The 15,637-nt window shown below is 41.5% G+C and overlaps 1 protein-coding gene across 6 annotated transcripts in view; it reads left to right on the plus strand.

Moving 5' to 3' along the window:
* Positions 1-15,637, plus strand: part of klhl12 (kelch-like family member 12) — a 57,521-nt gene that overhangs the window by 17,170 nt on the left and 24,714 nt on the right. For all 6 annotated transcript variants that reach the window (XM_060845613.1, XM_060845609.1, XM_060845610.1 and 3 more), the window contains one exon: positions 5,125-5,239. In XM_060845613.1, coding sequence (XP_060701596.1) covers positions 5,125-5,239 — 115 coding nt within the window. The remainder of the gene's footprint in view (positions 1-5,124; positions 5,240-15,637) is intronic.

Here is a 15,637-nt window from a genome sequence, read left to right on the forward strand (position 1 = left end):
CAGAGTTCCTTAACCTCCCCCCAGTAAAAACATATCTCTCCCTCCCCCACCAGTAAAAACATCTTTTTCCCTCACCACCCCTCCAGTAAAAAAAACATTTCCCTCTCTCACCATCCCTCCCCCCCCCCCCCAGTAAAAATATCGCACTCCCTCACCCTCTCCGCAGTAAAAACGTATCCCTCCCTCACCACCCACCCCCCAATAAAAATGTGCCTCTTCTCCCACCCCCCCATAAAATCCTTTCCCTCCCTCATCACCTATTCTCTCTCCCCCCCCACCCCCCAAGTATATGTAAGGTAGATAGATAGATCAAGTGAATCCTTGGAGTATAAAGGCAGTAGGAGTATACTTAAGAGGGAAATCAGGAGGGCAAAAAGGAGACATGAGATAGCTTTGGCAAATAGAGTTAAGGAGAATCCAAAGGGTTTTTTCAAATACGTTTAAGGATAAAGGGTAACTAGGAAGAGAATAGGGCTGAAAATGTGTTGCTGGAAAAATGCAGCAGGTCAGGTAGCATCCAAGGAGCAGGAGAATCGACGTTTTGGGCATGAGCCCTTCTTCAGGAATGAGGAAGGTGTGCCAAGCAGGCTAAAATAAAAGGTAGGGAGGAGGGACTTGGGGGAGGGGTGTTGGGAATGCGATAGGTGGAAGGAGGTTAAGGTGAGGGTGATAGAGAATAGGGCCCCTCGAAGATCAGCAAGGTGGCCTTTGTGTGGAGCCGCAGGAAATGGGGGAGATACTAAATGAATATTTTGCATCAGGATTTACTGTGGAAAAGGATATGGAAGATATAGACTGTAGGGAAATAGATGGTGACATCTTGCAAAATGTCCTGATTACAGAGGAGGAAGTGCTGGATGTTTGAAACAGTTAAAGGTGGATAAGTCCCCAGGACCTGATCAGGTGTACCCAAGAATTCTGTGGGAAGCTAGAGAAGTGGTTGCTGGGTCTCTTGCTGAGATATTTGTATTATCGATAGTCACAGGTGAGGTGCTGAAAGACTGGAGGTTGGCTAATGCGGTGCCACTGTTTAAGAAGGGCGGTAAGGACAAGCCAGGGAACTATAGACCAGTGAGCCTGACCTCGGTGGTGGGCAAGTTGTTGGAGGAATCATGAGGGACAGGACGTACATGTATTTGGAAAGACGAGGACTGATTATGGATAGTCATCATGGCTTTGTGCGTGGGAAATCATGTCACAAAAACTTGATTGAGGTTTTGGAAGAAGTAATGAAAAAGATTGATGAGGGCAGAGCGGTAGATGTGACCTGTATGGACTTCAGTAAGGCGTTCGACAAGGTTCCACATGGGAGACTGGTTAGCAAAGTGAGATCTCATGGAATACAAGGAGAACTAGCCATTTGGATACAGAACTGGCTCAAAGGTAGAAGACAGAGGGTGGTGGGTGGAGGGTTGTTTTTCAGACTGGAGACCTGTGACCAGTGGAGTGCCACAAGGATTGGTGCTGGGTCCCCTACTTTTTATCATTTACATAAATGATTTGGATGCGAGCATAAGAGATAGTAAGTTTGCAGATGATGACAAAATTGGAGGAGTAGTGGACAGTGAAAAGGATTACCTCAGATTACAACAGGATCTTGATCAGTTGGGCCGATGGGCTGAGAAGTGGCAGATGGAGATTAATTCAGATAAGGGCAAGGTGCTGCAGTTTGGGAAAGCAAATCTTAGCAGGACTTATACACTTTAATGGTAAGGTCCTAGGGAGTGTTGCTGAACAAAGAGACCTTGGAGTGCAAGTTCATAGCTCTTTGAAAGTGGAGTCGCTGATAGATAGGATAATGAAGAAGGTGTTTGGTATGCTTTCTTTTATTGGTCAGAGTATTGAGTGCAGAAGTTGGAAGGTCATGTTGTGGCTGTACAGGACATTGGTTAGGCCACTGTTGGAATACTGCGTGCAATTCTGGTCTTCCTATCGGAAAGATGTTGTGAAACCTGAAAGGATTCAGAAAAGATTTACAAGGATGTTGCCAGTGTTGGAGGATTTGAGCTACAGGGAGAGGCTGAACAGGCTGGGGCTGTTTTCCCTGGAGCGTCGGAGGCTGAAAGGTGACCTTAGAGGTTTACAAAATTATGAGGGGCATGGATAGAGAAAATAGGCAAAGTATTTTCCCTGGGGTGGGGGAGTCCAGAACTAGAGAGCATAGGTTTAGGGTGAGAAGGGAAAGATATAAAAGAGACCTAAGGGGCAACTGTTTCACACAGAGGCTGGTAAGTGTATGGAATGAGCTGCCAGAAGATGTGGTGGAGGCTGGTACAATTGCAACATTTAAGAGGCATTTGGATGGGTATATGAATAGGAAGGGTTTGGAGGGATATGGGCCGGGTGCTGGCAGGTGGGACTAGATTGGGTTGAGATATCCGGTCGGCATGGACAGGTTGGACCGAAGGGTCTGTTTCCGTGCTGTACATCTCTATGACTCTAAAGCCCTCCCTCCCCACACTTCCAGTAAAAACATCCCCCTCCCTCACCACCTCCATTGTAAAACATATCCCTCCCTAACTAAGGCTCCATCCCCCGACACAAAGTGGTGGATGACGTAACTGTGGATGGAGAGGACCTGGCGTTCAGGCTCTGGCAGCACCATGGGGAAAGGCCGGGGCGAGGGGCCCTGTAAGCAGCTCGGGGACACAGGCCGGACCCAGGGCTCAGTCTGTCACTCCATGCCTGTGTCAGAGTGGATATATAAAAAACACCTGTCTTCCTATTGCTTGCTGTACATTAATATAAAGTTTATGTGATTCACATACAACATTTATTGATCTCTTGCTTTTTAATAAGCATTTTGCTTTTCTATTCTTCCTACCAAAATGGATAATTTGATCCCTCTTATGATACTTTTATTAATAGATTTAAATAATTTCCTCAAACTACAGTATCTCTGTCATCTTACTGCCCAAAGTGTCTCTTTTTTCACAACTTACTTTCCCACCTCTCCTTGTACTATCAGTAAATTTAGATGTACCTCAGCATGGACTCCGTGGGCTGAATGGCCTCCTTTTGAGCCATTATAACTCTATTATTCCTTCCCTGATTCATTAATAGGCATTGTATATAGATGATTCTTGTGGAACTCCACTAGCTATGCCTTGTTTTGTCTGCACTGCTGTTTTCGTCCATTAACTGGTCCAGAATAAATACTAATATCACTCTGAATCCCATGATCCCTAATCTTGTGTAATTTTCTATGTGACACCTTATCGAACACCCACATATACTCTTTAATATGTTTGTCAAGCATGATTAAGTGCCTCAATACTACTCCCCAATGACAAATTCCAACATTGTTCCTTCCACTATTGTCAGGCTAAGTGTAGTTTGTTTTCTCTGTCCCACATTCTTGAATCGCAAAATCGTTTGATTTCAAGAAGAGCATTCTGGAATCGAGAATACTTGAAATCAAAGCTGTTGAATTCACGATCTCTGTAAACACATCTTCTGAAACCAAAATGTATCCGTTTTGGGGGATTTTTCCAGTACTTTTTCTTCACCAGGATTTACTTTCAACTTCTTCGTTCTGATGAGATCTTTGATTCCTAGAATGTTCTTTGAATGAAAACAAGCACACAATGTACAAAGTCCAGGCTAATCACATTCTGTAAACATAATCCACTCTTATAGTCTAATCTATGTGACTGGACAAGGAGTCTGATTTTACATATTCATCAAATAGAAATTCTCCAGGGTGACCTTCTGAACATGTTAGCTTAAAATCAATCAGGCTCTGAGCAGTTCAAAGCAAGTTTTGAGAGTAAAAACCAAGGTGTGAGTTTTCTGCCCGTCAGGATCTATAAAAATGTTTGGTTGACCAGTGAAGTAATCTAACTTTGGAGAAGAATCAGGCCAAGGTCATCCTTGGTGCTAGCAAGTTCTATACTGTCTAAGTACATAGGACTGTAACAGCAAGTTAACAGGGGTATGATTGTGGACTGTGATTGTGTAGCTGGCAAACATTGAAAATGCATCTCATGCCAACTGGAAGCCTATTTTGGGTCAGTCAGGTACTTGACTTGCGGAAATCCACATGTATTTCTGTGTCTCCAAACCTAGAAAATTCCTCTTTTTCTTTTGGGTGGGGGCGGAAAGAGGGAGAGTAGGGATATAATAACAAGATGGAAAACCAGGAGAATAGATACTGGGTAACAGCATAGGACTAAATCTAACATTCAAAGCCTTGTATAGAGCAGTGAAAATCTTCCCTAACTGCGCAGCATTTGTGTTTTTCCTTCATTTAGACTGACCCAGAATGGCATTAATGAAACAGAGGTAAAAATATTTGAATTAATGGTGTATTATTATAGATTTTACTGTGAAATACAATAAAATAGTGAAAAGCTTCCATTTGTTGCAATAACTCAATGCCATTTTGATAGTTTAAGAATTAGCAATAATGAAAAGAGGAGCAAATTACTGCAAATGCTCTTTATAGGATATGTGAAGCTATCCTTGTTCCAGTCTTACACGCAGCACTGCTACTTTGCCGCTATCTTAGCCAATGTGTTCCTTTTAAAATTGTGTTCCTCAAAGTTGAAAAAGAATGATTCGGGATGGAACTGTGTGTGTGAGTAGGAGGAGTCCGTGATGAGCCACTGAATGCCTATAGGTTGACAAAAGCAGAGAGGCGAAACCACGTTACACTGTGGGAAAGACAGACCGTTCAGGGGCTTCAGATCAGGAGTAAAGTATTGATGACCAGTATATTCAGTCTTAAGAAAAGGCTTTTTTCTGTGGCTGTCTTATTTTCAAAGAAGTTTTTAGGAGTTTTTGTTAGTTCCTGGGTTTTGTTTTAAATGATATAATGAGGTGTTTCTCTTGAAATGTGGGTGGGGTAGTTTCCTGTAATTATCTAGTCAAGTCTGATTCCTGTAATAAATGAGATGAAGGAATCTGTTTAATGACTTGCTTCCCGGGGCATTTCAATTGACAAATCAGTGTTGTGCTTTGAAATTATTAATTTGCCCTTTTACCAGCAGGTGGTATCAGTCGATCCAAGGTTTCAATTTTCCACATTAATTTGGTTTATGCTGATTCTAGTTTGTTCTGCAGAGTGATGGAGTGAAAGTGGAAATGAACAGTGTTAGTTGAGATTTTTATGTCTTTATCCAGCCCCTGATTCGGTATAGCCTTCAGTGCCGAGATCTGGTGGATGAAGCCAAGAAATTTCACCTGAGACCTGAAATCCGTACACAGATGCAGAGTCCCAGGACTAGACCAAGGTTGGGTAAGTGTCACTGAACAGTTAGGTAATTCTTGCGTTCGTTTTGGAGTCAATTCTTTATTCAAGGTCTATTAAGTAATCTATGGAAATAAACGTTTTCCAACAGTATTTTATAGTGCCATTAATGGAACCAAATGTCTGTGCAATTCTCAGAAGCATTATAAAACAAAATGTGATGCTGTCCCATCTAAGGTGAATGAGGAAAATCACTAAAAACTTGGTCAAAGAGGCAACTTTTAATGAGTGTCAGAGAGGAGGAGAGCTTTAGGATTGAAGCCCAGAGCTGCCTATGGTGCAACAATTTAAATCTGGGGGGTGCTCGAGAGCTGGAGTTAGAAGAACAGAATATTGGTGGTTGCATTCCACGATACCTTGAGCTGCCAGGCCGGCAGCACAAAATCTTTATGTATTTACAGTGCAGGTTGGTTCAGATAAATAATGGAATGTTTGCAACAATTAAAAAATATTTCACATCAAAAAAATCTACCAACAACAAAGTATGCTTCAAAAAACAGAGAAGGCAAATCACTGTTTTGTAGGCTAAAAAATAAACTCCTTCCACTTTTCATTCTGTAGCTTAAAGATAGTGCAATAGAATTCTTAAATCATTTATTTAATGGTAGAACTACCTACAATGACTCTTCGCTCAGGCCTGACCTGGATTTCTAAGACCAGTCTAAAAACAGCACCCAACTACTGTGGATGAGACCAGTCCCCTGGGCATCTTAGTCACAGAAAAGCAAGATACAGCAGATGCTGAAATACATACAATGCTGGAAATACGCAGCAGGAGAGAGAAACGATTACCATTTTAGTTTGATGGTCCATCACCAGAATTGAGAAAAGTAAGTGAAAGGAGGAGGCCAGACAAAGAAAGAAAGGGAAGGTCAGTGCTAGGATGAATACAGCTGAGAGAAAATGACAAAATAATTGGTGGTGCGGAGCCAAAGTGGAATGATGGTACAGCAGGTGTAAAAAAACAAGAGATGCCTCAAGAGGAAAAGGATTGATGTCTCAGCCCATATGGAGAGAAGAATTCAAGTGAAGCCCACGATCACTGTGGAAAATCTTCCCACCCTAACCAGGATCAAATGGATCAAATCGAATCAGCTGACTCGAGTCCAATTCTCATAGTTTGAGTATCGTCACCATCAGGACTGATTTAGTGAAGATGACTTTGAAATACATGACCACATAGAACACAAATGTGCAAAGGACAGCAACCTTCTTGGGGCTGATGCCAGAAAATCAATCCAGAAAATGAAAGACGTGGTGAAAGAGAGAGCCCAAGAGGTCCTACAGTATGTTGACCATCATGATGTGGAAAATGATTTTAACGTTACCAAGATCAAATGGATAAAATCCTCTTTGCTGACAGGGTAGTGTCTGTCTTCTAAAGGATGACATTGCCATCCATTGGGAAGAACACTTTGAACAATATGTCAATTGTGTGTCCTCAGCGGTAGCTGGTACTGTCCATGCTATCTCCTAGTATCCTGCTATATCCTAGTATCCTGCAGTCCATGGGTGAACCACTGTCAGTGGGGGAGCTGCAACAAGCAATCAAACAGATGAAAAATCCCAAGCCTTACAGCCCTGATTGTGTTCCAAAGCTCTGAGGGTCCTCCAAGGTGGCAGAGTTTTATCGCACTGAGAATCCATCAACCCAGACTATAGATTTGGAAAGAAAATGAACTCCCATCTGATTTCAAGAGTGCAAAACTTGGAACTACCTTCAAGAAAACAGACAAATCCTGATGTGAAACCTTTATTGAGTTATTTCCCTCTTGTCCTATAGCGTGAAAATTGCATTTTCCTAAATTGCCTGCTTCGTACGGCTAAGAAAATCCTCCCAGATCAACAGTGTCACTTTAGATATTTCAAATAAACTTCTGATGTGATCTTAGTTGCCAGGGAAATCTGTGAAAAATGTTAAGAACACTGCCATCAACTCCTCATTAATGGATCACCATTAACCAACCCAACTGAAGCATTTGACTCCGTTATTTGCAAGGCACTGTGGATTGTGCTCCAAAGAAACTTATTCACAATTCTGTAGTTACTTTATGATGATATGACTGTGGCTGTCTAGGAGATCCAAAACTGACTGGATCTGATCTGGATTGGGGGTCAAGAACGCACACGTGATAGATTGCAAATAGTATTAGTTTTATTTGTTAGTGACTATTAAGCTCTTCAAAGATCAGCATCCTTCTAGTGTCACTATTAAATACTGTCCAGATGAAAACCTCTTTAACCGCAGTCGTTTGCAAAAACTGAGCACCATAGACGGATGTGATCAAAAGTATGACGATGCCTGCAGTATTATTGTCCATTCTACACCAGATTAACAAACTGTACTTCAATTATGCCTTGTCCTTGAATGTTGCCAAAACAATACTCCACCTTTCGAACCATATTTGGCCAGTCAAATGCCCCATACCCCATATACATGTTGAAGGAGAGACTGTGAAAGATATTGACTGCTTCCCAGAACTTGGCAACTGCCTCTCTCAAAATGATATATCTTATTGAATGGTGGAGCAGACGTGATGGACGAGGTGGCCTACTCCTCCTCTTTCTTCCGACAGCATTGATTGGATTCGTCAGAGGATCAGCTCAGCCTTCTACATTTATGACAGCGAATGTTTCACAACAAACTGTCAAATCAGTATAAGTTCTGTTGTACTGAACAGTTGTCACCACATTCTTGTACTGCAGTGTGACCTGAACAATACATCAGCAACAGTTGAAGTGTGCCAGAGAAATTGCTGTGCTCAGATCATCCCTTGAGGTTGTGGGATCCAGCCCCATGTGCCCAAAGATCAGCTGATCAGGAATCGGCCTACTTGGTCACATGAATATCCACACTAGAAACTAGTGACCCTGAGAACTGGCCATTGTTGAGTCAAGGGATCGCCAAAAACAGTGTAGGCTTTCTGTGTCCCAGTATTTCTGATTGAAAAAATCCTCGCCTTTTTAACCACTTCCCTGCCCTTATCAGCATTTCCGTTTGAATTTTGCTGTTCTGTGTCAGAATGTGTAGGCAGGTCTTGGTCGCTGGGTTGCTGTATTGAGTGAGTTGCAGATTGACCTGTAAATCCGCCATCAGTGTTTATTCCATGAAAATTAATCAACAGCCAAAATTATAGGCATTCTCTGCATTAGAGGTCTTATAACTTTGAGTGCACCCTGTGTTGAGCTTCAGCGTTCTGTCATGATTTATGTTGTACATTGTAATAGTTCAAAAGTAACGAGAATTTACGTCGTATGGACTGTACCAATATGCCTTCTTTCCTATAACCTTGTCTTTCAGCCCTCTTGCACCAGGTGGTGTTATCTTTCTTTCTGGATGCTGCTGTTCAGTTTTCTAATTGGAGCAGAGTTTAACATACTTCTTTTTGCTTGAAAATAAACGGTTTGATAGGTCTGAAGTTTATAAAACTTCATGTCATTTTGCTGCCCTAATCTTGTTCTGCAGCAAATTTGAAGGCACATTTAAAAAAAAAGGTTGCATGCAAATAGTTTCATATTTGAAAGTACAGAACAACCTCAATTGTCCGAACAAGATAGATGGGGAGTATTTTGTTCGGTTAACTGATTGTTTGGAAAACTCATCTGATCGTAAATAAAGGAAGCCACACTGAACATAAAACGTAAAAAAAAGCATGTTTACAGAGTTTTTATTTAATTCAATCGATCACTGGATATTGCTTAAAAATTCATGACTTTTACAAATGAACTCACTTTTTGTGTAAATTAAATTCATTGAGATAGAGGCCAAATCTTCAAATATTCCTTAAGCATTCTTCGTATTTCTGGAGGAGATTTGCAGATCTAATTCTGCAAATTGCAGATTTTTAAGTGTTTTGTTCAGAAGTATCTTGGTATTTTAGCAGCAGGAAATAATACTACAGCAACATTCCAGGCTGTCAGGAGCAAATTGCACAAATCTGCTTAAACGGCAAAGGACTGGGGGGGGATCCAAGATGGCGGCGACCCAGCAAGGCTGAGTCTACAGTGCTCCTCACAAAACTTGGGCAAAGTGGGTCACCCACCCCCACCACACTCACCAAATCATTTAAAATAGTTTTTACTTATTGTAATTAGTTGTTTAGTATTGAATTTAAACAATTTAATCTTCAGTAAAAATGACTACATGGAAGGGAGCCCGCAGCTCTCAGCAGGCAGGAACCCCCTCCCCCAACCTCCCTAGCTGCAGCAGAGGTGTCTGCAGCCTTACCTACAGTGGCAAGCCTTATGGAAATCATCTCCAAACTGGATGCGAAGATTGATGTTTTTATTGAAGAATCCCGAAGTCAATGGGACTCGCTCTCGGCCGTGCTGCAAAAGCACGACCGAGACATTAAGGAAATCGAGCGCCGAGTTGGAGGGGCGGAGCCAAAGGCCGCGACCTCCGAAATTACAGCGCAATCGGCCATGGATCAGAGTCCAGACCTTAGAGAACCACATTCGAAAAAATATTCATTTGCTGGGCCTTCCCAAATGGAAAGAGGAAGGCCAGCTTACAGCGTTCCTTGAACAGTGGCTTCCACAGCTGTTAAATCTGGAGGCTGGATCAGGCCAGGTAAGGGTGGAATGGGCCTACCGGGTTGCAATCTGCGGGCCCAGCTCAAACCAGCGCCCCCACCCGGTCCTGTTCTGGCTGCAGAGTATAAGGAGAGGCAGATACTCCTAGAAGCCTCTAGAAATCTTGGAAAAGATCCCCAAGCCATGATCTATAAAGAATCCAAGATCATGTTATTCCAGGACTTTTCCCCAGCTCTGGTCCGAAAGAGGAAGGCATTCGATGAGGTGAAGAAGTGTTTAAGGGTCTTAAATATTCAGTACCCCTTACGCTACCCAGCGACGCTGCGCTGTAACCATTAAGGATCCATGTATAACTTTGGATCGCTGGAAAAGGCTAAGGAATTTTTGGACTCTCTTAAAGATGATTGATGTTGATTTGCCTTCCCCACTCCCCTCTCACCACTCTGGTTTATATCACCTCCCCCTTTTTTTTTTCAACCTTACTGTTTAATATTATCTTGGGGGTGGGGAGAGGGATTTATTTATTTGTTCTCTACTTAATGATTTTCTCCCTATATATATATATATATATTTTTTTTTATATATAGGCCGGGGGGTCTAGTTAATGTTGGTGAGGGGAGGTGGTTACCTTATTCTATTTTATCTCTGTCTCTAGAAGCGGGGTTGTTTTCCCTTGTTATTTTATATTATTATATTTAATTATTACTTTAGAGGTTGTAATTTTATAGTTATATATGTTTATACATGGTATTAACATTGCCAAATATATCCAGGTGTTGGTGTGGGTAGGGGGGGGTGTGGGTAGGGTGCTCACTGTTAACTCTAGCTCTGTAGTATATTTGAATTCTCCTCATCCTATTGAGGGGTGCCTGGGTCAAGGGTGGGGCACTGGTTGGGAGAGGATATGATGGACCTTTGGAAAGGAAGTGATACCCCTGGGAACAAGGGGGAAAATCTCCATTTAAATTTTTTTATATTTTTTATTTAGAAATAGTTTTTTATTATACTGTTGTGAGTGTATTAGAGAGCCTTTATTTTTGTGAATTTTATATGTTCTCTGCTCGAGATGTTCTCGATAGGGTTTCCCCTCCCGAGGGGGCTCGGATTTGCCCGGACGATTATGGTTGATCAGTCGGTTAAGTGGTGCACCTGGAATGTCAAGGAGAGTAATTTGCCAGTCAAAAGGAAGAAAATATTATCAAATCTCAAGAAAGGAAGGGTTGATATAGCTTTCCTACAAGAGACACACCTGTTGGATAAAGAACGCTTGAAATTATGACAGGGTGGATTTGATCAGGCCTTTTTTTCTTCTTTTAGCTCAAAATGTGGGGGAGTTGTTACTCTTATTCGGAAGAATTTCCCTTTCAAAATTCTAAATCAGATAAAAGACGAATTTGGACGATATATTCTGATTAAAGCCCTTATAAATGGAGAGGAATATGGGATTTTAAATTTGTATTGCCCCCCGGCACATCCTTTTAAATTTATAACGGAAGCTATCTCAAAATTGATGGCTCTTGGTGCTTGTCATACAATTAAAGTCTCCCCCTATAATTGTATTATGGATCTGGAAATAGATAGGATTTCCAAGAGTACTGCAGGAGTATCTCCCAGATCTAGACAATTGGTGGATTTGAACAAAGAATTAGGATTAGTAGATGTATGGAGATGTCTTCATCCACAGGGCAGAGATTTTTCTTTTTATTCCAATCCACATAAATGTCATACCAGAATTGATGTGTTTTTTGCCCCCTCGATTTTTAAAAAAATTTCCATATCATCCTGTAAAATAGGTAGTATAGCAATTTCCAATCACGTTGCTGTATATATGGAAACCAAGGTGAGGAACAATGAGACATCCCCCCGGCATTGGCGTATGGACCCCTTCCTGATGAAAGATAGTAAATTTGTAAAGTACTTCTCTCAAGAATTTAAAACTTTTTTAGAAATTAATTTAGGTACGGCTAGCAACCCATCAATGGTGTGGGAGACCATCAAAGCTTACGCATGAGGTTTGATCATCTCCTGCTCAGCAACCCAGAAAAAACTGAAGGGAGAGCAACAGCGCCTGCTCGAAGCTTGTTGAAAAGTGGCTGAAACAGCATACGCTGACTGACCTTCTATTATCAAATTGCAAAGGATTACAGCCCTTAGGACAGCTCTAAACACCACGCTTACCCAAACGGCTAAGAGGGAAATATTTTTTGCAAAACAAAGGTTATATGAGTTTGGCGATAAACCTGGTAGATACTTAGCATTTCTTGCAAAGGAAAAAGAAGGCCCCTCAAACTATCACGTCTGTCAAGGGAAGTATGGGTATTTTGACTCATGATCATAAAAGGATTAATGCAATCTTTAGAAAATTTTATTCTGATTTATATAAATCGCAGGATTGTGAAGACAGGATTAGGAGGATGCAATCATTTTTTAAAAATTTGACCTTTCCGGACCTAACTCCAGAACAGGTATCGGTCTTGAATGCTCCCTTAACAGTCCAAGAAATACTTGACGCAATCAGGCAACTTCAGAGCGGTAAGGCACCGGGCCCAGATGGTTTTCAAGCTGAATTCTATAAAGAATTTACAGGAATATTGGCTGGTCCACTTATGGACATGTATAACTACGCATACAGTCAGGGCTGTCTCCCGCCTTCGCTGAAAGAGGCAAATATCTCTCTTATCCTTAAAAAAAAATGAAAGGATCCAGAAGACTGTACATCATATAAACCAATATCCTTGCTAAATGTAGATTCTAAAATCCTTTCTAAAACGCTAGCATTGACGCTAGAAAGGGTATTGCCACATATCATAAAGGAGGATCAGACGGGTTTTATTAAGGGCTGTAGATCATCCAATAATATTAAAATGGTTTTGAATATGCTTCAAGCCTGCCATCAGGGAAGGATACCAGGAGTAGTAGTCTCATTAGACGCGGAAAAGGCATTCGACAGAGTTGAATGGTCATGTTTGTTTTGCACATTGGAAAGGTTTGGCGTTGGAAAGGTGTTTACCAAATGGGTCTCAACATTGTATCGTGATCCCAAAGCAGTTGTAGTTACCAATGGACTAGGCTTGGATAGCTTCAGTGTGGATAGGGGCTGCCATCAGAGATGTCCTCTCTCACCATTGTTATTTACGCTAATAATTGAACCACTAGCAGAAGCTATACGGGCTGATCCTAATATAACGGCCCCGAGGATTGGTACAGGTAAACACAAAATTACCCTTTATGCAGATGATCTTCTATTCCGTAGTAATCCTCTGATATCCGTACCTCGCTTAATCCAAGTTATTAATAGATTTAGTGCATTCTCAGGCTATAAAATTAATTTCTCAAAATCGGAGGCTATGCCAATGGGTGGCCTTGCTATACCCCACTTAGTGGACGGATCCCATTTTCCCTCTCGGTGGTCCCTGGAGGGTTTTTTATATTTAGGCATTTTTATTACCCCAGTATTTGGTCAGTTATACAAGGCTAACTTTGTGCATTTACAGGAAAGGATAAGGCAGGACCTCCAGCGATGGGGAGACCTTCCAATTTCCTGGCTGGGTAGGATAGCAGTAATTAAAATGAATGTCCTGCCCCGTCTCCTATACCCTATGGGAATGCTCCTGGTGAGGCTGGCATTACGTAAATTATATGGCTGGTTGGGTTCCTTTATCTGGAATCATAGACAGCCCCTCATTAAGCTGAAGAAGCTACAGCTTCCACAGGCAAGGGGAGAATTGGACTTTCCAGATTTTAGGAAATATCAGTTAAGTTCCCTATTATGTTACATAACTGATTGGGTCTTATCTGACCCGCAATCAATCTGGCTGGACATCGAGGTTTCTCAAGTAAAATGCCCACTTATTAACCTTTTATTTTCAGACAAGAGGAAAATCATTACAGATCACTGTAAAAGCCCTATAATAGTAAACACAATTAAAGCTTGGAATATAATGCGGCAAAATGAGGGCGACTCACATAAAACATCCCCCTATGCTCTGATAGTGGGAGCATGGAGATTTCAACCGGGGTTTACAGATGTCACTTTCAAACTCTGGAGATTCAGGGGTATCTCATGTTTAGGGGACCTATTTAAAGAAGGGGTCCTGATGTTTTTTGAACAGCTGCGTCAGAAATTCGGATTACCTCATGGAGACCTCTTTCGATACTTCCAAATTCGAGATTACATACAGAAGAAGACTATGTCATTAGATAGTCTTTATAAATCAGATAGAGAACGTAGACTGCTACGGCCAATAGGGGTATCTTCCGTCAGTACTATTTATCATTTACTACATGATGAAGTATCAGGAGATATGGGCAATCTGCTTAAAACATGGGATCAGGATTTGGGACTAGAAATCTCTATAGAAACGTGGAATGACATTTGGGAAAACGCCAGAAGAATCACCATCTGTAACAGAACTCAGGCTATCCAGCTGAAGATACTCGGTAAGTCCCATATAGCACCGGATCGATTGGCAAAATTTAAGGCCGGAGCATCTCCAATGTGTCTCAAGTGTAAAATAGAGGTGGGCACTCTTGTACATTGCCTATGGACTTATCATAAGATCTGTAGATACTGGACTAAAGTAGCAAGTACCCTGACAGAAATTTTAGGAACGGAAATTAAAGTGGAACCTATGTCTCTCCTTTTGGGCTTTTCGGACTTACCCTCCCTGGATATGCACAGGAAGAGATGATTTTCTATTCTCTTTCTGTGCAAGGAAAAATATTTTGGTAAACTGGGTGGCTGAGGGCCCCCCCGGACGTTCAAATTGGCACAGATTAATGATGGAATGTATTCCCCTTGACTTCCTTACAAATATGGTGCACGAAAGACCGAATTATTTCATAAAATATGGCAGCCCTTCTTGAATTGTATAAATACAGATATTTTGGCTATCCTAACAAGGGCTTTTATTTAATTGAGATGGCGAACCTGGCTGGTCCGAGGCCCCTTGGGAGAGGAATCCCGCACGAATACAGGTTTTGTTACATTTGATGTTAACACATTCCGAGCATGTATCTCACTACCCAATTTCTGTGTTATCTGTTGGGTTTTTTTTCTCTTATTTGAATAATGTAAGAGACTTAATTATACACTTTGGTTAGTTGTAGGTTAGATTAGTAGTTGGTTGAGTTTTTTTTTCTCAATATTTTTCTTTTGTTAAATTTTGGTTATTACTTATTTAAGCAAGGAGGGGACATGAAAAGTCCTTGATTGGTAGGATTAGGGAAAACCCAAAGGCTTTCTATATAGATATGTCAGGAATAAAAGAATGACTAGGGTAGGAATGGGTCCAGTCAAGGATAGTAGTGGGAAGTTGTGTGTGGAGGCTGAAGAGATTGGGGAGACACTGAATGAATACTTTTCATCAGTATTCACTCAGGAACAGGACATTGTTGCCGATGTAAATATTGAGTCACAATTAATTAGAATGGCTTTGAGGTATGTAGGGAAGAGGTGTTGGAAATTCTGGAAAGGGTGAAAATAGATAAGTCCCCTGGGCCTGATGGCATTTATCCTAGGATTCTCTGGGAAGCAAGGGAAGAGATTGCAGAGCCATTGGCCTTGATTTTTATGTCCTCGTTGTCTACAGGAATAGTGCCAGAAGACTGGAGGATAGCAAATGTGGTTCCCTTGTTCAAGAAGGGGAGTAGGGATAACCCTAGTAACTATAGGCCGATGAGTCTCACTTCTGTTGTGGGCAAAGTCTTAGAGAGAATTGTAAGGGATAGGATTTATAAACATCTGGATAGGAATAATGTGATCAAGGATAGTCAGCATGGTTTTGTGAAGGGCAGGTCGTGCCTCACAAACCTTATTGAATTATTTGAGAAGGTGACTAAGGAGGTGGA

The sequence above is a fragment of the Hemiscyllium ocellatum genome, chromosome 26 (assembly GCF_020745735.1).
Source record: "Hemiscyllium ocellatum isolate sHemOce1 chromosome 26, sHemOce1.pat.X.cur, whole genome shotgun sequence".
In the NCBI taxonomy this organism is placed as follows: domain Eukaryota; kingdom Metazoa; phylum Chordata; class Chondrichthyes; order Orectolobiformes; family Hemiscylliidae; genus Hemiscyllium; species Hemiscyllium ocellatum.